Source organism: Poeciliopsis prolifica, unplaced genomic scaffold, assembly GCF_027474105.1.
Source record: "Poeciliopsis prolifica strain line A6 unplaced genomic scaffold, Auburn_PproV2 SCAFFOLD003, whole genome shotgun sequence".
Classification (NCBI taxonomy): domain Eukaryota; kingdom Metazoa; phylum Chordata; class Actinopteri; order Cyprinodontiformes; family Poeciliidae; genus Poeciliopsis; species Poeciliopsis prolifica.
Window position 1 is genome coordinate 6585251 of NW_026562378.1, and position 23048 is coordinate 6608298.

Genomic DNA, 23048 nt, shown 5'->3' on the forward strand with positions numbered 1-23048 from the left:
CATTATTCAGTTATAAAAGTGATGTTTGCTTATGCTGCTTGATTAAAATGTGACTCAAAAACACGCAGCCACATTGAGTTGCAGAAGGTTATTTGTTGTTGACCTACGTCTTGACAATCATAATTTTAGACAATATTTTTTTTAATTAAGTTCTCCAAATCAGTTTGGTAACTGATTTGGAGAAACATTAGTTTCTCAAGAAAACTGAGCATTTATTCAATTTCAGATTACTCAGCAAATTTATGAAAATAAAAATTCAGACACTTCTTTCTTTAAGCAACCCGATGTTCTTGGTTCCTCCTTTCTGTAGAAAAGTCTCATACGTTTTCCTTCATGTTTTACTTTGGAAGTGAATACGCAATGTCTATGTGTCTATTACAAAATTTGGATGACCTCGTGAATTTTTAACAAGAAACAGAAGCCGATCATTTACCTCATTTATTAAGAAAGAAATAGAAATAGTTTTGTAATACTGTAGTTTTCTTGAAAATCCTAGTCCTACAAAACATACAAACAGTATACATTTCAGCTTCATTAAGAAAAACAATCAAATAAATATATAAAAACATTTCCCTCTTAAACTCTCATATCTTGCCCCGGTTCTTTCCATAATTAATGTTGCTCGTCAGCTCAGAAGCTCTCTGTCTTTGTGACATCTGCCGCTTTCTCGTTCTCGGGCTTGATGGACAGGACCAGTTCCATCTCCTGGCCAGGTGAAGGCTCTGGCATTTTGTTGATTTTAGCGAAGCTCTGGCTGATGTCCATAAAGGTTTTGTTTTTGGTTTCTGGGAGGACAGCGCAGAGGTAGATGGATCCCAGGGTGCAGACCACCACAAACACCAGGAAGGCAAATGACTGCAGCTTTTCCTGGAGAAACAGAAAAAAATATTTTTAGATGATTTTAGCTCACAGAACCTGAAACTGCTTGACTGTTTATGCTCTTATCAGCTCCACAAAGATTATGTTGGTTATCATGAACACCAATTTAGTGGTCTGATGTTCCAAGCTTTGGAAAACCTAAAAAGTAAATTCACATTTGAAATGACATCAGACTTCCCAGCACTATTAGGACACTCAGAGATGCTTTACAGTGAAATCAGTCATTCCCACTCATGAACACTTTCACACACTGATGATGGATTGTAGCCACAGATGCCTGTGGCAGTCTGTCACAAGCGAAGCACCCATATACCGATGGGAAGTTGAACTCCGATCATGATGGCTACCTCGACCCTTTGTTTTTTGCCGATTGTTAAACAATGCATAAAAGCCAGAGGAGGATCAGTGGTTTTTAATTTGGAAAGATAAACTAGATCCTTGTGGGGGTGGTCCACATGTGTTTAGTGGATCTGGAGAATGCAAGATTACCGTGTCTTTTTAGGAATATTGTGGAGGATCCATGGGTGCGGCTGCTTTCCAGTCCAAGCAGGAGCTAAACTTGTGCACAAAGCTAAACTTGTTCCCAGTTTGTGTTGGACTCCATCAGGGTTGCTTCCTGTCTCCTGTCTTGTTTGTGGCGCTGATAGACAGAATCTCAAGTTCGAGTGGTGGAGAGGAGGGTTTCCGGCTTCTTTGATGCCATCAAAGAAATGTGTAGATGACGTTGTTTTCAGACTGTGACCTTTTGTCGTGAAATGGTTTGCCGCCAACTGTGATGTTGCAGGTGAATTTGTTCTGTCATAGTCGGGAGACAGTTTCATACTTAATAGAGTACAGTCTGCCTCTCCAGTAATGGTGGGACAAAGCGGACATATTATGGTAAAGAAACAACTTACACAAAAATCTAAGCTATTGCTTTATTTATTCATCCACATTTTGACCCTTGACTTGGGGTCACGGGATACAGAACATGACCTAAAGAATAAACTGACTGAAATAAGCTTCCTCTTTCAGACAGCTGGACCCAGCCACCTATGAGGGTTTGATCAGCCGATGTTATTTGGAAAAAAGTCATTCAGATAAAGAGATTGCTTCCTGAAATTTGCAAAAAAAAAAAAAAAAACCCCGCAATCTTACCAAGTATTTTTTGTCCAGTTTTCTGGGACACAGAAAACTGGACAAAAAAAATAATCTCACCCCCTGAGATGATTGACGTCCAGAGGACGTCAATCATCTCAGGGGGAGTTTGAAGTAGCTCTTCGACATCTTACAGAGTCCTTTCATGTGTTTCAGGCATCGCACCAGAATGCCTTCTCGGAAACCCCCTTTCGAGGTTTTCCACACACCGGAAGGAAACCCTGGGGTAGACCCAGAGCTTGCTTGAGGCACTTTATAAAACTTCTGGCCTGAGCACGGGGTGGGATGAACTGCATAGTGTTGCTCCAACAAGTGAAAGACGATGCACTGACAGAGGAAACACAAAAGCTTCACATAAACACGCACACGAGTAAAAGACCAACTCTTACATTTTTGACATACCAGAGCAACATTAATCCAAATGACGTTTTCTTGCCCTGCTTCATAAGTATTTTTAATAGCAATGATAAAAAGTCAGGTGTATTTTTATGTGAAGATATGTTTAAATAATCAAACTACCCAATCGAACCTTGTCCAGAGTAATTCGCCAATAACACAGATTAGTGCCAGATTTAAAATTTACACAGTCACTGATTGCCCAGAGAGATTTAGAAACAGAGAGGATTTTATGTGTGTGTTTGGATGAGAGGTTTTGGGAGGGAGGGAGGTAATGCCACAGGGATTTTAGATGAGGCAGAGCAACTCGACTGACTCTCAGCAGTGTTTCGCCAAGCTGTAATCCCTTTTCTCATACAGAAAACAGCCCTCAAATGGTGCAATCAACCCGATAATAGAGATCCAATGTCCGCAGAACCCTAGAACCTACTTACTGCTTTTCAGAATTAATACAATTTCTGTCCATTTTTTTTGTTGTTGTTGTCTTTTTTCAGTGTAGTTATTGACAACATAAAGGGAACTTGTGAAGGACCTGATCCAGCTGTCCTCAAGGAGGACAAACAGAGCACTTTCCTGTCCATGATGGTCATCATAATTTGAAAGCCCGGCAGAGGGAGGAGAATTAGGCAGACGTTTTGGGTGAACCTTTGATCTGTTGCAGTGAGACAGCTGGGCTCAATTGAGGCACATGCACAAAATAATTAACCAGGGATGTAAGTATCCATCAGATGCTACACTTACACATTTGTGAAAATCTCTCAATGTATAATCAGGAGTGATGTAACTTGATGAGGAGTTTCATCAGGATGTTTTCGCAGAAAGTTTGCAGTGGCTTTAAAATGTTACTGTGACAAAAACCGTAACATCGTCAATCCTGTGGTCAAAAGTTTCTCTGAATTTCTTGCCGTGACGTGCTTGAGAAAATAAAACAAGGCTGCTTAAGTGTCAACATAACAACGCAGACCTTGATTTTTAAACATGCATTGTGCCAATTTGTATTGTTTTTGGGGGTGTTTTTCTTGTCCCACCTGTGCTGCAGAATAATCATAACTACTTCACATTATTAAGAAATATTAGCACCTTCTCACGTTTTGTCACATTACCGAAAATTTTGATACCTTTTTGTGGATTTGTTGTGATAAACTAATAATATGTACATGATTGTGAAATGGAAGAAAAATTGCTTCCCTTTTTGGTTAATTTAAAACCTTTTGGTAGTTTTTTTTTTTTTTTTTTTTTTTGGTGCTACTTGTCTTTGTGTTCTTTTTTTAAATCTAAATTCTGCTGTTAGGTGATACATTAAGATAAATGCAACATCCATCATCATGGATGACTGATGGATTCATGTCAGAAACTACACATTTATTACTTTTAACACAGTCAGCTGATGATTACATTGGTAGCTGGTAACTAAACTTAGCACTCGCTTAAGTCAAACATTCAAGTATTTTTTGGTAACTACCAGTTCTACCCTAACGTCGTCTTTTTCTGGTAATTCACAGGAAGTCAAACAACGAAACTTCACAACCAGGACAACTCATGTCTTGTATCTCAAGAAAACCCTTATTATAAAAGTCTTTGGAAGAAGATCAGGCTCTCAGGCAACAACGTGGCAAAACAAATGAAGAAGTCATTTGTTTTGACTTCTTCATTTTATTCTGAAGGAGAATAAAAGAGATCACAGAAGTAAGGAGGAATGTAAGGAGACTGTATCACTGCAGGAGAAGACAGAACTTAAATCTTCTCTACAGACATCCACCTAATGATGACGTTTAAAAATGACCTTGTCTACTACGTGTCCATGCTTGAAAATTTACAGTCACAAGTTTCTGGGGCAACAGTGACTCATCCTCGGCGGATAGCAGCTCTGCGCTGCAGTGGAAGTCAGAATGGAGTTGTGTGTTTGCGTGGGTGGGTGCTTGTTTGTGTCTGCGGGTGTGTGTGTGTGTGAGTGTCTTGTCTATTTCCATCCATAGCCCTGAACACTACCTCAGATAAACAGATCAGATGGAAATACACAAGATTAAAACACCAGCATCCAGACAAGCTCATCCACTATTTTTATGGATTATCAAATAATTATTTCAAACTGCATACATGATGACAAATCAAACATTTCGTCCTTGGATCATAGTTATGGCAATTCTGACTCCTCACAAACTCATGAATCTTACAAAATACCCATGAAACCTTGAATGCCCCTTAGTGTAAGAGCATTTCATTACAGTCTAATCTAATGTGGAGATGATTTATTAAAGTCTTCATTTAGTCTAATGTTAGAAGGTAACTGTTCATCTCCTGTCATTCATGAACTGAAGCTTTTTCTCCTCACTAGCATTTGTGCTGTGAACCAACGTTTTCACCAAAACTTTAAGTTTTTAAGTCCAGACTCTCTCGGCTCTCCTGCCCATTTCAGCCAACCAGCTGGCATGTTAGACATTTACAACAATATATAAAGATAACATGCTGCTTGTTTTCTAATGCGTTCCCATTACTATCGACTTCTATGCCAATATTGTGTTTCTGTGTTGTGAGGCCAACCATCTTATTTCCTCTGTTAAAGTAGCTCAGAAATGATCAATTTCAATCTTTATTGTTCGTTTTATTTAAAATTCTCGATGTGAAGCTGCTTTCGTCCTCCAAAAGGATTACGTGTGTGCATTCTTTGTTTTATAAAAGTGCAAATATGATGTTTTTTTTTCAGTGAAAGATGCTCAGGCAGCTCTACTGAACTCACTGTGACATTAATTCTCATTTCTACAATCAGAAGCCCATAGAACTAAATATCTGACATTTAAACATGGCAAACCTTCAAAATGCTGAGTAAAAATTTCCATATGTCCACCTGACATAACATATCTGTGTTGCATTGATTCATTTTGAATGTCCCAGCTTAATCCTGCCCAGAAATTTAAATTACATTTTACAAATAAAACTTTAGAAGGCATCTTCTTCAATTTTTACCCATTATTTACAATTCTTGAGTTTGTCAATATTGAAAAAACTCATATCAAGCAATAATATGTCCAAATAGGTTTATAAAATGATTTGCCTCACAGTCACCTGTATTTCTATTGCAGTGAAAAGTAGCAGTCACATCACAGACTGCATTGAGTATAATCCGATTGTATACAGACAGAAATAGTTTTACCACTGACACGTGTTTCTCGCGTTTGTTAAAAATGTACTGCTCTTTTCTTTTCTTTGTTTTTACAGTCCTAAGTAACAGCAGCGTGGTCCCCTGTGAGGTGTTTGTAGTGTTGACTAGTTCATTTTCATGATTGATGCCTCGCCTCTTGTGCACTGAACTACAATTTGTAACGCTTGCAAAGCCACACATTTAGCTCAGTTCTGGTCCAGTAATCCACCACAGCACAAAGGGCCATCACCTCCATCTTGAGGAAAAAAGAAAAGTGCTCCGCTTGCCTGGTGTTTATATTCTAATTTATATAACGTGCGCAGAAATCGCCCCGTTGTTTCTTGCCTCTTTCTTCCAAATGAATATTTGTGTCCTCAAAATGAAACAAAGAGGCGTGATTAAATAAAGGAGCTCAAAGATCTCTGAGGGACCTTCGAATTACACTTTCTGTGTGACAAAACGCGCCGAGTTGTTGGGTACAATAACATCAAAACCTGCCCCAGTAAGCAGGAAATAAGGTCTGCTGCTGCACTGCTGCAGATATTGTCGATTTATCGTAACCGGAAAAAGCTGAAAGGCCAGTAAACCATGAAATTATGTTCACCTCGGAAGAAAAAGCAACCCAAAACTTTTGAAACTGAATTTATATTAATCTCCATACGGTTATAGTGTTAGTCTCGCTTAACTGTATTTGCATATTCAATTTACATGAAGGGATAATTGTTGCTCCTTTTTTTATGAGTGCACTGGAGGTGAACTGGTTTTATTTTAAATTATATTTTTCTTTTTGGAAACATAAAAAGAATGTATTTGCCTTTTTTTTTTTCTTGTCAGCCTAACATGTTTCAGATCATAAAATAATGGTTATAATCAGGTAAAAATGACCTCAATAAATTAAAAAACAGGTTTTTAATTTTGAGTTTATTTAATTAGCAACAAGCAGTGGCGATAACTGGCCTTTAGTCTTTCACATCACTGTACAGAAGGTGTGTCACACTACACTGAGATATTTTCTTTTGTGGCATCCTCGATGAATATTCGGTGCACTTTAATTTTGGTATCCATTTGGAGGACAATGGTCTTCACTGTCATTGAGAGCCATTTTTAAAAATATGTATACATTTTTAAGCAATTTGCTTTGAATAAGCAAATGATACCCTGCTAACATAGGCTTAAAATATTTTGCAAAAGGTCAACAACAAAATGTATCTCTAAGGGTTCATATAGCTCTATATAATTGAGCCTGACGGGAAAAACAACGACCGATTTTCATCATTGTGTTTCACCTGGGAAATTTGAATGATGCTAAAACAAAACAAAAAAAAGGTGGGGGAGGAGAACGGATTAAATAAATCTTTGAGGCAGAAATAAAGAAGGTAATAAGCGTCAAACTATTAATTCCAGCACCTCAAAGATGAGGACGAGGGTTTCCTTCATCCTCACCAGCATACAGGGGAAAAAAACACATTAGCATTGTTTTAGAAGTAAGTCCAGAAATGGCAAGTCGAAGTTTAACCTGAAACAAATCATCAAAACATGAACAAGGGTGAAACAATGCCTCCTAAACCTGCATGCCTCTCATATTTCTATCGGTTTCTCTACGTACTTCAGAGATGTTTCCCTTCATCCCAGGTCTAAACTTTTCAAGGATCCCCTCGAACAAGAAGCCCATGTGACACTTCTGTGGCGTTCTGTCATGTCGGTATAAGGATGTGACAGTGCAAGAGCGTGTCGTCTGAACAGGGGTCAGAGCTGGTTTCAGGTGCGAGTCGGGGACCAGTGAGTCACCGCTGTGATCTGGATGCCCGCTCTGTGCCTTGGAGTATAAGCGGGTCCCGAGCGAGGCAGGCAGCAAAACGAATACTGCAATAACAGCGGCATAGGCGGCCTAAAAATAACCTTCTGTCACTTCTCGTCTCTCGCACTTGTCCACACCTCACCCGCTTTGGTCAGCCTTATCTCCCGGGTCCTTCTCTTTGCCTCTGTGACTTTTACTCTTGCAGGTCGTCACTTACATGTGCTCAAGTAAATCATACCGAACGACCGTCAAAGTCAGTGTTATTTGTCTCACTTAGGAGAAATGTGACGTTCAATTTGACAAACACTTTGGACTCTTTAGGGACATGACTATTGGTTCAGTGATTTTTACAAACAAGATTTGAATGTATAAGTTTTAATTTAGTATTTTTCAAAATTATAAACTGATGCTCAAATAAATACATTTGACCCGCGCTGATATTTGGGTAAATGTCACTTAGCATGGTGCAGAAAGACCACACACTTTTTGTAGTCATGGTGTGTCTGGTATAATTCAGGTTCATCAGCTTCTCTGTGTTTTGCATGCATTTTGTTTGGTGACTTGTCTGTGAAAACTGGAGGTCACATCAGTTTAAGGTTAGACCCACTGAAGAAGGGACAGAAATACAAAATTGCTTTTAAAAATTTATATTTGTGCTCATAACTGTGTTTTTCCAATGAGAAGCAGGGGGCTAATCTATCACTACATAAGTGTGTGTAATTACTGTGGTTGAACAGCACAGCAATGTGTTGTCCTTGTTGGTCTCACTACAGTTTTATCAGTCTTTTGAAAGCGGGTAGGATTAAAATACAAAACACAGAAAACCAGAATCAACCCTCTTCTCTAAGAACCTGAATTTGTTTCTTACACTGTGTTTTTCGGCTATTTTAAGTTCACGTCACTCTTTACCTTCAACACACGACACTCACGGCTGAAAAGACAAAGTTAGTTTTGTCTTGAGGGTCTGGAGAGAAAACAGGCAAACAGCCTTTGACAGAAGGTCAAAGCAACATCAGCAGAATGTCCGCTACGCCTTGAGGAAAGTTTCACTCTCATCTTCAGGTTCTGCTTTGACTTTTTTTTTTTTTTCCCAACACTTGCAGCTTTTTTTCTACTAAAATGTCCTTCCAGCTAAAAGGGAGTGGGAGTTTATGTTTGTGCATAAATAACCTTTGACCCTCCAAGAGCAACTTTCTGTTTGCCATCCACAAACTTCTTCAACCAATTGTTTAATTAATTAGCATACAAATAGTTTAATTCTCTTTAAATGTGAGAGATGGTTTTCTGTGAATATATATTAAAAAAAAGTGGCAATTTTTTTTTTGGTGACCATGTTGAAAGCAACCTGAAATCCCTTTCTTCCTGCTGAATCTCAGCAAGTCCTCTTCACACATCACGTTCTCTGTCTGCTTTGAGTTTCAGCTGATTTGCTATTTGTGACAACAAATAATTAAACAGGTTTACCTAATAAAGTTTAGACAAACCTTGTCTGTCTGAACTTTATTCCACGAAGTTTGAATCCATCAGGAAGTAAAGGAAGGACATGATTGATGTCATGGTGGACTGATTGGCGCATCACTAGTTGCAATGCGAGAGCCACCTCTATTTCACATAAAACAATGGAAATTGGTATATATACAACCTAATTTTCATTTTCTCGACAATTACAGCAGATTTAGTGCTACACAAAGTTCAATGGCAGATTACTAAATAGCCTAATCTTTATGTCTGTCTCCATAAATTCATGTTGGTCTTTCGCTCAGAATCATGATTGAAACGCTGAGTGCTTGTGTTGTTTGTAGTTTAGTTTCAGTGAGGAGTGAAATGAATCCATATAGCTGAGAGCTCTGAGCTAAAAGCCTGGAGTGAAATACTTCACATACCAGTCACATCCTCTCTTGATTCATGTGACACTTGCTCAAGGCACCAAGGAGCGTCTGCAAATAAAGGTCTGTCACATTCGCATCGTGGTGGACATTCGGTTCGTACATGAAACATACATGAAAAACACCTGTACATATAGCTATAATTAAAGATGCACTTCACACTGAATTACAAATCAGATGCATCAAGGTATCAATTCTTAAAAATTTACTACTTTTTTGTGGAGGTTTTTTATTTCTGTCCTAAGATATTTTCAGTGTAAATAAGTAAATTGTATTTGCAAAGCTAAAATCAGAAATGCTTCACAAGTCACGAAAGAAAAACAGATCAAAGATCAATTTCACATGACTTAAAAGCTTGTCTGTACAAATATGTTGTTAGCTGTGTTTTTAAAATAATGATCAATGGAATCAAAATGAAGGAAAAACAACCGATTCCCAGTGATTTTAAGCCGAGTCTGTTTAGGCATCAACAGAGTCAGTGGACCAGCAGACGACTGAGGCTTCAGCATGTCAGAGGGCATGAAGGGTCCTAAAAGTTAGAACAAGCTGTGGAACCTAAACTAACTGTTGATGAGTGAAAAGTGTTGGTTGTTTTTCATTTCATGTTATCTGTGGTGTTGAATTAAAATGATCAAAATCACGTTTCCAATATGGCTACCTCACTATCAACATCTCTGATAGTAGTAGAAATCTTCACTGTCGAAAGAACTCCTCGAGATATTTGCAAATGTTTGAACAAAAAAGAACAAATACTGCAAAATAAAATAAAAATATGGATAAAATCACCAAAATAAAAATCGTAATTAAAACTCCTCAACTGGAATTGCATGTCATTTAACGAATTAGATTAGCAAAAGGGAGATTGATGCATTGAAGAAGAGCAACTCAACCGGGAATAAACTTCCGCAAGAACATGCGAAGCAGCTTCACAGATGTCTGCTAGGAATTTCAATCAGGCTAAAATTTCTGCATCCATCCAGAATGATGGATGAAGCTGACTTCAGATTTGACTTTCAGACAAACCTTCGCCAACTTTAAAAAGAAGAAGAAGAAGAAGAAAAGCAAACAGTATGAGTCCACATCTGGATGCTCAGATTAAAGTCAAGGCATGTGCGAGGTCGACACTTGTAAGAATGTGAAATATGAAGAGCACTGAAACACAAACTGCTCTTTTTAACGGGTCTACTTTATATTGGAGGATATAGTTCTGATTAAAAAAAGGGAAAGGGAAACAGCAAAGGAGGAGGACACAAAGTTCTCATTTTAATGACGACTTGAAAATTTAAAAGAGGTGAAGGGAGCAGGACACAGTTGAATCTGCTTAATGAAAAGCTCCCTAGGAGAAAGAATGTCAGTCTACTGCGCGGCAACAAAAGGTAGAGGGTATGACATCGAGCTGGAGGAGGAAGAGGAAGAGGCTGACTAATGAGTATGTATGAAGTAGAGCGAATAATTATGTTTGGTTTTCAAATAAAAAGACCTTATTCATCCTATTTTCCAACTCAATAATACCTTTGACGCGTGTCGCATCGCGCAATTACATTCACGAGTAGACAGTTACGGCGTTTTAGTAGGTCATTTATGGGTCATTTAAGAATGAATAAAAAGGCTAAAATATGGCATATTAAAAGACAATCAATCTGACGGTTCAGTCTTTTGGATTATCTGGAAAAATAATCCAAGAGCCGATATTTATAGCCTTCTCCCTGAGATCAAGCAGACACGTCAATCCATAAAGGATGATTAAAGTAGCTTCAAAGCGCGTCACAGCCACATGGATCCAGCTTGTGAAGAACATGCTCACTCAGGAACCCTGGCAAAACATTAAAGATCACTTTAAACATCAAAGGTAAACGTGAAGGAAGGAAGAGACCAAAAGGAAACTGAAAATATCCACAAACATTGTGCGGAGCTTTGTTACCTGGTCTATGTTACAGAACGCTAACGTCTATCTTCGTCGTTTTAAACAATCATCTTCATCTCTATGTAGCTTCAGATAAAGGTGTTAAGGTTTTGCTCATTTTTATGTTTTGTTTTACTTTGCTTCTAAAGAGTAGTTTGTCAATGGCTTTTCATTTTCTCTTTCCTTGTTCAGTTAATCATCTGTGTTTATCCCAAAATGGATTTAAATTAAAAAGAAAAGTATTGTCAGGGGTTTTCTAAAATGAGTTTAGCAGTTAAAGCTGTGAAATACAGACTGGTAAGTATGAAGATTTCCAAAAAACAGGGGGTAAAAGATCTTCAAAATATGTCTTCTAAGTCTCAGTGAAACATGCTTCTAGGCCCAGCTTCGGCTCGGCAAACAGGGCTCAGCAGAACAACTCGACGTCCAACGTCCTGAAACGTTATTGAAACCGTAAACCAAGTCGCCATCTGCTCCTCCGTCATTTCTTTCATTTTTACAAGCTGACTGCAGCAAGTGTTAAAGGAAGAAATTAGTTATTAACTCATAAACACTTGCAAGTTTATTTTTCGTCATCTGGGACACACTTGAAAAATGTTCTGGGCACACAACTGAGGAGCTGCAATCAGTCTTTGAAATCATCTGACCTCTTGTGGGCATGAGTCAGGTTTGGCAGAGGCGATATCGCTACGCCACTATGATGGCTTTTACAGCTCTGTGTAACAGAAAACTAAACACGGGTGGTACATCAATGGGGATCCCCACCCTCCACCCTCACTGCTGTTTCTGCACTTACCCCCTCAGGCTTAATTCCTCTCCACTGTGGTTGTAATACTGTTGGACGCTTCCCAAACTCTGCTGAGTTAAGCAGCGTCCACAACACTGTGCGGCATCTTTGTATATCACAGGCATACAGAAAAATGTAATACCCCAGCAGGGCAGTGAGCCCTTTGTGCCTGGAGTTCAAAACAGGACTAAACCAAGAAACTGGCATTCTTCTTCCTGGGTTTCACGTAATGATAGGAATATCATCTCCTCCCAGTGCTGCTGTGTTGACGTCATTATTTGTCCCATTTGACAATAACAAGCTAACAGGGAGCCATACAGGCTAACCCTCTGCTTCTAAGCTGAAGGATTTTGACTCTGGGAAAACTTAAGAGACCACATCAAATGATCAGTTTCTCTGATTTGACTTTTTACAGATATATGTTTGTGTAAAATGAACATTGTTCTTTTATTCTATGAACTGCTGACAACGTGTCTCTGAAATTCCCAGCAAAAATTTTGTATTTATTTGCAGAAAATGAGAATTGGTCAAAAATATCCAGTGCGTACAGGCCTAAAATAATGCAAAGAGAACAAGTTCAGATTCGTTTAGAAACAACAACACTAACACTGTTTTTCCTCAGGAAGAGTTCAGAAATCTGTATTTGGTGGAAACACCAGGAGGTTTTCAGTGGGGTTCAGTGCAGTGGGCTCTTAGTTTTTTACAGGCCTGTATAAGGTTAAATGACGGATGGTCCAGCACTCTTACCGTAATTTGTGGACTGCAATCTTTTACTTTTTCCCCCAAGCTTCGAACACTTGCAGTGTAATATATGGCTTTTCGCCAACATGTTTTGATTCGAAAGGCTGCACTGCTGCGTGTCGAAGCCCAAGAGCAAAAGGAAAGTGAGGCCGTTCAATTCCAACAACAAAGAAGATGCATTTAGTGGTTGTAGTGAGTAAGAAAGTACAATTTTATTTAGCTTTCAGTCACAAAGTGCTTCACAAAGTGTGTGGGAAAAGCACATCAAACATAATGTCGAATGAAGTTTGATGCAGGTGAAAATAGCAATCAAGTACTTTTCCCTGTAGGCTACTGGATTTATTTCATTTTTTTTCTTTTTAAAGCAGTCGTGTTACAGGTGTTTGGAAAAAGTATTTGGAGTTTTTATTTCATTAAAAGTAAGAAAAAAAGTTCTATGTAAATACCTTATGTTACAACACAGACACCTACGGCCATCAAAAGGGTCATTATATGTATCTTTTTTTTTCCTTTTCAAAGTTAGAGGCTTAAATTACACAACTTCTTTTGGTTTTACTGGGAAGCTAATATCTGTTTCCTAATCTATAGGTCAAAATCTACAAAGGTCATGAACTTGGTTAGCCATGGGTTTGCGGTCAGAGCAGGACATTGTTCTTGCTTCTTCTTGCTATTGATCAACCTGTTGGTAATTTAGTGAACTGAAGCTCTGAATTAAGGTCAAGAGACATTTCATTTAGCAGTTTCTCATTTCATAGCCATTTTTGTTCTTCTTCTGTATGCCCACCTTTTATCTTGGATGATATTTCAAATTGGGCACAAAGCAGGTATTGTTTCTTTTAGAAATCTTTCTCGACCAAACCAGTATAATCCAGAAAGTATTCTCTCCCCAAATCTACAGACAGAGTTTGGGGAAGGTGTCTGAAGCAGATGAAGAACTGAAATTTGAGTAAAATAATAATTTTATAATCTGTGTTGGTTTAGTACCTTTGTTATTTGTTCTCCTTAGTTATTCTTATTTTGATTAGATCGGCCCTGTTTCTATTTTACTTTAATTCAGTATGGTCTTAATTATTTCAGTCAGGTTATGTTTATATCCTGTACATATTGCTTGTGGTTAGATTTGATTTTCCAGCTCTGCTGTTTGTGAAAACTCCTCATAAGTAGTAATCACAAACAGTGTGTGAGTGTGCGTATGTACCACACTCACACACACGCTTACATCCTCATTTACCTGCTCCCTCAATGTTGTTCACTGTGATCTCATTTGTTTTTGTTTTTTTATCTTTTAAATTTTTTTTTCTCCCAATGAATAATTTATATTCACTCGCTACCTCTGCCAGTTCTGCATCTTTTGGCTCTTAGTTTAATCTCCAACCATGAAAAGCTTCTAAATATTGACCCCAGACTAAAGAAATACCTTTGTGTGTATAAATTCATCAAGGAGTAATTTTTTTCTCCAGTTTTGCTGCCCGCTGACATATGAGTGTTTCACTTTTTTGTGTTTTGATTTTGCAGGGGCGAAAGAAAGTCCACAATGAAATGTGAGTAAAAGACTTTCCTGTCATTGCACACACACACACACACACACACACACACACACACACACACACACACACACACACACACACACACACACACACACGCATGCATGCAGGAATCCTTAAGTGAGAAAGCACACCAGCTCGTTCTACCTCGTACTTGTAGAGCCCTTTGAGGTGTGACCGATACCTAAGCCTGCCTAAATCCTTTGGATGATATTTAATTTGATCTGGACGTGTCAATGCAGCTCCTGGATACCCGTTTGATTCTCAATTTTCTTCTGAGGATCAATTGTAAAATGAAGTGTCTGTCGAAATTTTCCGCCAGTAACGGTGTGGAATTAACGAGGCTTAGCTCTCGCTGGTGACTCACCCACTGGCTTCTGGAGGATATTGATTTGGATTAAAAGGTTAAATGTTCACCTGGGTCACGGATCCGATTCTGCGACGGGTCCCGCCGCATGACGGGCCTCGCTCGAGGGAATGTCAGTTCAGGACATTTAACTCCACAAACTCAGGGAAGATTACCAAGAGTATCTAATCTCTTTACAGCTGTCTGTCCTGACAGTCTGGCCCGGATCTGAGAAAAGCAATACAGCGGCTGAGCTTATCGCTACAGACAATGAATGAGCCGAGAAATAAATCTGATTTCCGCGGCCCAGAGGTTGTCTGAATCTACTTGTTTTATTCTTCGCTCGCTGTCAAGCCGAGTATGAGATAAGACGGCAAGAAATAAACTACAGCATGCTTTAGCTAAAGCAGTTTTCTCTATCTGCTGATAAGATAATTAAACGTTGGAGGGACTCTTTTGCTGTAGTTGATTTAAGTTCCAGGTTCTTTAAACCAAAAGGGAACCAATGCTTTTGTAAATATGCTTCAATAAAAGTTGTCTCTATCTATCTGTGCCTCATTGGCTACTGTATTTATCTATGTAATCTCCTGCCTATAGAATTGTTAAATTAAATTGCCAAAAACAATGTTTCATCTGTTATATTTAAAATTAAGCGCAAAATTAAGCAAAGATCTGAACAATTCAGATTTAACTTGACCACCATGTTCCTGCTGACTCGAACAAAAGCTGTGAAAATACAACAAAATGCAGAGAGACAATATATTGACATTGTAGATGGTTTTTGTCTTAAACCAAAGTCTTTGCTCACAGCTTAGCACATCTTAAGAGGGTTGCTGGGAGAATGTGGAGTGCTTCAAAGAGGACCGTAAGTTATAAAGAAGGATAAATAAGAAGCATTGACCTTTTCTGCGATCTCATAACATTAACATTTTATTAAATGGTTACTAAACCGAGACCGAAGGTCTTGCCTTCTTCCCATGCAAAATAGATTGAAGCTTTATTTTCCTCAGCATTGCCTAGTGATAGTTTGCTGAACTATCATCGTCTCAAAGCCTTTTAAAACACATAGCATTCAACCCACAATTTAAACCTCAGGTAAAATTAAAAGCTACTGATGATTTAGATTCAAGTGAAATTAAGTACCTTATTGGCTATTGACAATCAATCAGAAATGCAGCAAAAAATGTTTCTGTCCATATTATTTTAAGAGATTAATATGGAAAAGAAGCAGAAATGTGAAAAAATAAAACTTTTCTTTTGTCACTTAGCAATATGTAGATGATAGCAGATCCAGTATGATTCAGAGAGATGAAAGCACCAGAAAAAGTTTCATTCAAGGGATTTTGTGGCATGGTTATGTTGCAGCTGAGTCGTTTCTAAAATCCTAATTTGAAGATTAGCATCTGAATTGTTGTGGAGACAGAAAGAAAAAGTTTTTCTCTGAAGCAAAGATCATATTTATTTATGAACGTTGGCAAAACACAACGATAAAGATCACAAAACTCAGAAATGTATTTTTGTGTATTTGGGATGCAGCTGGATCAGTTTTCCTTGTTTGTTCTTCAGGTTTGAACATTCTGCTGTTTCTGTCCCAATTTCATTTCACATTTTCTAATTTCCAAAAATACTGAGGTGGTAAAAAGGTTCAAAGGTAACCAATCACTTTTAATCCTCTAAGCCGGTTAATGAGAAAGTGTAACAATCATTGGTGTGATTTTGTTTTTCTAAATCTTAGAAAATGAATGTTACATTTTCGTTAACCGTAAGTGTGAAATCGCTACAATTAATGGACAACAAGGTTTGAAAACATCAGTCTGTGTGTAATTGATCTTTAAGAAATGCTTCATTTAGTAAAATACAAAACCTTTTCAATAACACTTAGATTTACCGAGTGGGAATTATTGAATCGTGCAGGTTTGGTTTTATCATTCACTGAGACACCAAATCACAAAGGACTAAATATTGAGCTGAAAGTAACAATTCAGGTGCTGATATAAATCTTATTAGCTGAAATTATACAACTTGGGGACAACAGTAGGAAGATGTGAGGAAGTTGTATTGAAAAGCATCACTGCAACAGGCTGGAATAACATCCTTATACTATGTTTTTCTTGTGTCGTGCATTCTGAGTGCAAAGTTATCTTTTTATTTGAGCAACATGTTCCTCCTGACTGGAAATAACATTAACTTTCCCTATGTGCAGAGAGATACAGACTGGGGTGATGTCAAGGAGGCTTTCCAGCCTCGTGGACATGTTTATTGCTATTTTTAAAGCAAAAATCACAAACAAAACATAAACCCAGTATGTGTATAGCACAGTGAAAATAGCAGGTCTCATGTCTAAGTATTAATCATCCTGTCATGTTTCACCTTTCACCTGTTTCACCTTATAAACACAGACAAAACAGCAAATCAGCAACATAAAACACTACAACAGTGTCCTTATTAAAAAAATAAAAACATCTCAGGACAAACATTACAGCATTAATACAGTCACGGTGACTCCGATTTGAAAACTGGGCGATAACTCGGCCGTTACTGATCCAGTAAAAAGGTAACCATTAAGACAAACAAACGTGAACAAATATCAGCCTTTGAGATTTGATTCAAGAACGAGTTTCCCTGCGACGATAATGTTTAACTGCCTCGTTTACGACAAATCTTAAATTCCTGACATCTTACTTTTAAAATGCAACTATCTTCCCTGAGCTGTAGTATTCATTGCATAACTTATTTCAGCACTTCAAGTCCGGTGCTTTCTTCCATGTAACATGAGGCCTCTGATGTTTTCTCATTAAAAGGCAAATAAAGTCTATCCCTTAATCCTGGCTGGGAAATAAAAGCAAACGTCTTACTGAACCCTTGGGCTTGTTTGCTTCACCAGCTGTGCCAGTGAAGGCAGCAACCACGGTCACAATAATGGAGAGTTAATGTTGGTGTTTTCTAAGCTCTGGCCAGGTTTTATATTAAACAGCAAAAAAGCATAAAGTTGTAACTGTCTATTTATGAAGAGTATTCAGAGAGACATAGTTCTCTACTTGTGGTCAGACTATTAAATTCAGTGCTAAGAAATCTTCTATTTGGCACAAAACTGAGAGCATCTACTGTGATGTCCAGAGTAAAGTCCTGGCTGTCAAACCCCATCATATTCAGCTGCAGATAATTTCAAGAACTGAATGTATGAAAAACTCAGTATGATGAATCAATGAAACTAAAATTAATGAATCAATGTTCAGAGGTAGGTCAAAGCAGCTACTGTCACACAACGAAACCATAAAATATGCATTTGAACATGATGTTTTTTCTGAAACGTGCGCCATTTCCACGTTTTCCTCTAATGTCTAGGTTGTCATCAGCGGGTGGGTGATCCAGACCTTGGTTGGTAGTTTTGGTACATGTTCAACCTTCCTCTTGTGCTTTCCACTCACTTCTTCTATGGTTCTTATGCAAAACAACCGACGGTCCACAGACTCTTTACTGACGTTACTGTTGTCTGCACTATCTGGTGACGATTTGCTATGATGCGTTTATTAATCAGTGAAAGATTGGATTTATTAGTTTCAACACGGATCTCAAATTCTCCTTTTGGACCCATGTGTATCGAGACAAGATGGGTAGAGTGAAAAAATGCAGCTGAAGAAGTTATATTTCAGTATTCAATTGTTCAAATGTTGTGATTGAAGTTGTTACTGCACTTTAAATTGTAAGTTTTGCAATTTAACATAACTAATTTCAGATTAACACCTCAAAGCCTTTCATCATTCAATTCTTACTGAAACGTAACTATATTACACATAAATGTGCCCCATTTTGTGTGTGTAAACTTCCCTCCCTGGATACATTTTAGTGACTTTTCTGCATTTACGTCAGTCGATTATTGTTCCTTCTCTTGCAACGGTTAATTTTAGCATGATTCAAATCTCCGCCAACACCATAAATTATGAACAGTGAGTGCATCTTTTTGTTTCGACAGCAGAGCTTACTTGAATGAAGGGGAATAAGAGGCCCACGGCAAAGTTGGACAACCAATTCACAATACCAGCGATCATGAAAGCAGCAGGTCTGTAGGATTGTTCAAACAGTTCTCCAGTCAGGATAAATGGGATGCCACCTGAGAGAGAGAGAGAGACAGAGAGAGAGAAAGAAAAGATGTATGAACCATTAGTTGCAACAAAGTGCTGACAGCAACTAACAGAAACAAATGGTTTTAGTTTGAAAAACAAACAAAGCACTTTAGGTGTTTCATAACTTTTTTTATTGTTTTCTCTGGCTGCAGGCTGCAGATCAAAGTCTGGTGCAGTTTATAAATTTGTTCTGTATTTGTAGCATCTGTAAAGATTCTGCAGCAATTTATGCTGCAGGACTGAACTTTCAGCAGCACAATAAGGTACGTCCCTTAAATTTCCTGACTTTAATTTCAACTATATGTTGTTTTGAAACAAACTAAATGACAACAAACAATTGCAATTTCGCTAAAACTTTCAGAAATCTGAGCAGATGATAAAAATCACTCCTTAATTGGCACACAACTCGTATGGTTAGTCTAAGAAATAAAAACTCCAGCAGAAGCTATATTTCTGTCTGTTAAAATTGCTGTTTAAATGTAAAAGTCAGTATGTCAAAAGGTCAAATACTTTTATGAAGCTAGAAACTATGCAAACTCAAATGCATTTGAGTTTGCGTCAAATGCATTTGAGATTGTGTTTAGTGTTAACACAATCTCTGGGTTAACACTCAGCACAGAGGAGGCTGCGTGTCTCATTTTTATGCACCATGCATTAATTACAGCTATCAAGTAACCAAAAAACCTAATTCCAATGTTGAGGATACTTTTAATGTGCCTGCATTGAGTTCACATAAAACCCAGAGAGATGCATAAGTTGTTTATGTTGAAAACACTTAGACTAAGGCTAATTTAGTTAAAAAAAAACAAACAAACAAAAGTTGTAAAAGAAGAGTTCAGAAGGAGACGTAAAATAAAACACAAATGCGGTTTCATTATATTAATTATGAGTAAAACATTTCTTGCCAATGCCATTTTTTTTCTTTTTTTTTTGCAGTTGGGACACTGTGCCAATAATATTATGAAGGAAAGAACTGGTTTGGGTTTTGTTTGAGCTCTGCAGCTGGATAGACAACAGATGCTTCCTCGTGAGGGACGGTCAAATCAGTCTTTTCATTAAGAAAAGTGAAAGTTGTTTGGCGAATTTTCAGCCATAACTATTAAATAATGGTTATCAGGATTCTGAATATTTTATACCAACATGTAGAGTTTCCATATTAAAAGGTATTCCTTTGTATTAAATGGAGTGATCAACAAATGACAAAATTGTACTAGTGAAATAGTTTTCGTTGAATAGAAAGCTTTGAGGTTGTGAGTCTAATATGAGGTCTTCATAAGGGCAACATAAACTTTATCTTTGGCTAAAATATAACTGAACTTAAAATATATAACCCATATGTTGGATGACCTCTATATTTCCATTATTCTGCCTTTATTGGGGCAAAAGTAACATGAGCAGTCAACCTATTGTTTCTCTTTCTTATGTGATAAAACAGGTTCAGAAGTTTATCTCTTAGGAACAGCTGCAAAACTGGAAAAGACTAGAATAGTTCAAATGTTTTCCATGCTACATCTTATACAAAGCTGTTGGGACGTTGTCCATCTTCAAGGAAAAACAAACAACAGGGGAAGATAAAGAAAAGAAACTAAGTTGTACAGTTCAAAAGGAGAGCTGGCAACACCTACTCAGGACTTTTACTGTAGCAATGCATCCATAAAAAAATCATTATACCATTTCTTTGATATTTCCTCACTGACTATTTCTTTGTTCCTTCATTTTCACATTTATTTTTAAAATATTTTAGTACTCAATTTATTTCATGTCAACCTTCATATCAAATTTGGTGTCATGAGGTTGTTCCTCATGGATTGCCAAGCCTATTACTTCATAATCATAATCAGGTCACAGCCTAACTCAAAGCTAAAACCCACACAGATGCATTCGAGAACATCAGCGAACAACGATAAAGACAGAGAAATTCAGTGGTGAAGTTTAAAAAAAAGGACTGAGTTATAAATCAGCACTCCAAGCTTCAGCCGTCTCGTGGAGCTCTGATCAGTCCATCATCCCAACATGGAAAGAGTCTGACTACAAACGTACCAGAGGCATGGCTGACAGGCCTGGCAAAGAGAAACCCATCATAACGCAGCAGAGATGAAGCAATCCACTGCTGAGGTGGGCCAATGTGTCAACAGGGGCGACTGACAGCCATGCTCTCCAAAAGCCATCATGTGGATTCTTAACTCAAGACCCTGGCAGAGCTTCACCCTCCGGTGACCCTAATCGTACAGTCGGCGCTACAATCTGCAAGACGAGACGAGGGCAGATTTATTGGTGGGATTGAGCAAGTGGAGGATTAGAGTTGAATGTAACTTAAAAACTTTAACAAAACTAGAAGCTAGTTTTCATCCAATGTCTCCGGGTTTGAGCTATTTTAAAAATCTTGGCAGTGATAAAGATATACCCCAAAAAAGCCTGGCAGCTGTAATTGCTGCTTAGTCTATTTCAGAAATAATCTGTTTACATGGTTTGAGGCAGTACAACAGGAAAGAAACTTTAAGTCACCTTTTCACATTATTATTATTTTTATATCAGGATTGTATGTTATCTTTTTAATAAGGCTGGAGGAATTTTGATGTAAGGGATGATAGTGTTTCGTGCAAAGGATTGTAACGCATGCTACATGGCCAAACACATTTTTTCTTTTGGTTGAACTCACAATCCTAAATCAAAATGTATTAATGTGCATTCTTGTGATCTCACACAAGAATGTATCATCGACATGATAATATAAACTGCTTAATTAACAGTAGGCTGGTCTGTCAATGTTAAAGAAGCTTACAAAAAAATAAATACAATAAAAATGTCTGCTTTAAATCATGTCAGCGATAATTTTGTTGTCCTTTGTAGCTAAAGAGACAAAAACCACAAAGGCATTTTCAGCTCAACATAAGAAGCTACGATTCTGACATAAAGGCTTAGCATCTCATTGGAAATAATTACTTATGAGAAAAAAAAGCAAGATGATGTTTATTAATAGAATAGCATTGAAATAGCCTTTATGGTCCCACCGTGGGGAAATTCAGGTGTAACAGCAGCATCAAGGGATGTTGATGCTGCTGTTATTATTATTGCATAATGGAGTTAATCCATGGTAAACAAAACATCAAAAAATGTTTTAAAAAAAATTGTATGTAAAAAATCAATATTAGCTATAATAATACACTATACAAGATGATATAAAAAATACTGTGCAGCTATCAGAATAGAGACACGGTACTCGCTAACCGAGGGACATGCAACTGAGCAGGAAGACTGTCTTTAAATTATACATAATCTGACTGTGAGCGATACAAAGACAGCAGTCTTTTTTACAATACAGCATATCAGTGTAGTACAGAAAAACAAACGTGCAGTAACAGCAGAAATCTCTTTAAAAATTGGTCATAACAGTGTCAATGCCAGCAGAGATGTAAGCACCTCTAGAGTCTAATAAAAGGATCTGAAAGGATCTGCAATAACTTTCCAGAATCACCTGGAAAACAGAAGAAACTCTTCAGTTCAGTAACAGCTTCATGCAAGGGGTTGGGGATTATAGACAGAAGGCGTGCTGATTCATGCAGTCGATTAGATGGCACAAAAGAATGGTTAGCATGTCAAACACCCATCGCCTGTTTACAGCACTTATTGATACCGTCCAGTTTTGTATAAAGGAGTTAATGGTGAGCCAAGGTAGAAATATAGACCTGCAGGGGTATGTTCTGGGTGGCACAGTTAGAATGCAAACGACTGAATGAAGATTGGCTTAGAACCCCCAATAATACACAATAAAAGGTAACCAAGAGGAAAAAGGAAACATGACAAGACAAACAGGAGGCTTAGAAGTGGTATGCAGGAAACAAATACACCAAGGTTTTCCTGTTAATGTTTGTCCTTTGGATAAAAGCAGGGATTATTCAGAGCAGCAAGTAAAGACAGCTCAATATTTGTTTTCAACAGATTCTTTGCCAGCACTTCTAAATCTACTTGAAGCCATTAGCAGCTGACATTCTTCCAGATAGAAGACAAAGTGGTGCTTCTGTTCGAAAACTTACATCTTGAAGTTGTTGCACGTCAGTGAAAAGCCACAGCATTAATGCAACATGGTGAAATCTGCCACCACTTACTGCTTAATGTTTGTTGCCCTGTAGACTAAACATGGGCTGGTGGACTGACCTTGTAAATTTGAAAGACACTTTAATTGAAGGGCCGTTCAGACTGACATTATACTGTCCTAAATACAATTGTAATGTCTGACTGTTGTCATTCAGTAAATAATGACGCTTTCAGTGCAAAGTCGACACATTTAATAGAGTTTTGATGTAAGTTTTAGTGCAATTTTGCATAAAAATGTAATTATTTACCAAATGATGCTAACTTGACACTTTT

At 37.8% G+C, this 23048-nt stretch overlaps 1 protein-coding gene across 4 annotated transcripts in view; it reads right to left on the reverse strand.

Moving 5' to 3' along the window:
• Window positions 1-421: 421 nt before the first annotated feature.
• Window positions 422-23048, reverse strand: part of slc2a9l2 (solute carrier family 2 member 9, like 2) — a 98484-nt gene continuing 75857 nt past the window's right edge. For all 4 annotated transcript variants that reach the window (XM_055026965.1, XM_055026966.1, XM_055026964.1 and 1 more), the window contains 2 exons: window positions 18540-18667; window positions 422-867 (listed from right to left, as the gene is read on the reverse strand). In XM_055026965.1, coding sequence (XP_054882940.1) covers window positions 631-867; window positions 18540-18667 — 365 coding nt within the window. In that variant the 3' untranslated portion in view covers window positions 422-630. The remainder of the gene's footprint in view (window positions 868-18539; window positions 18668-23048) is intronic.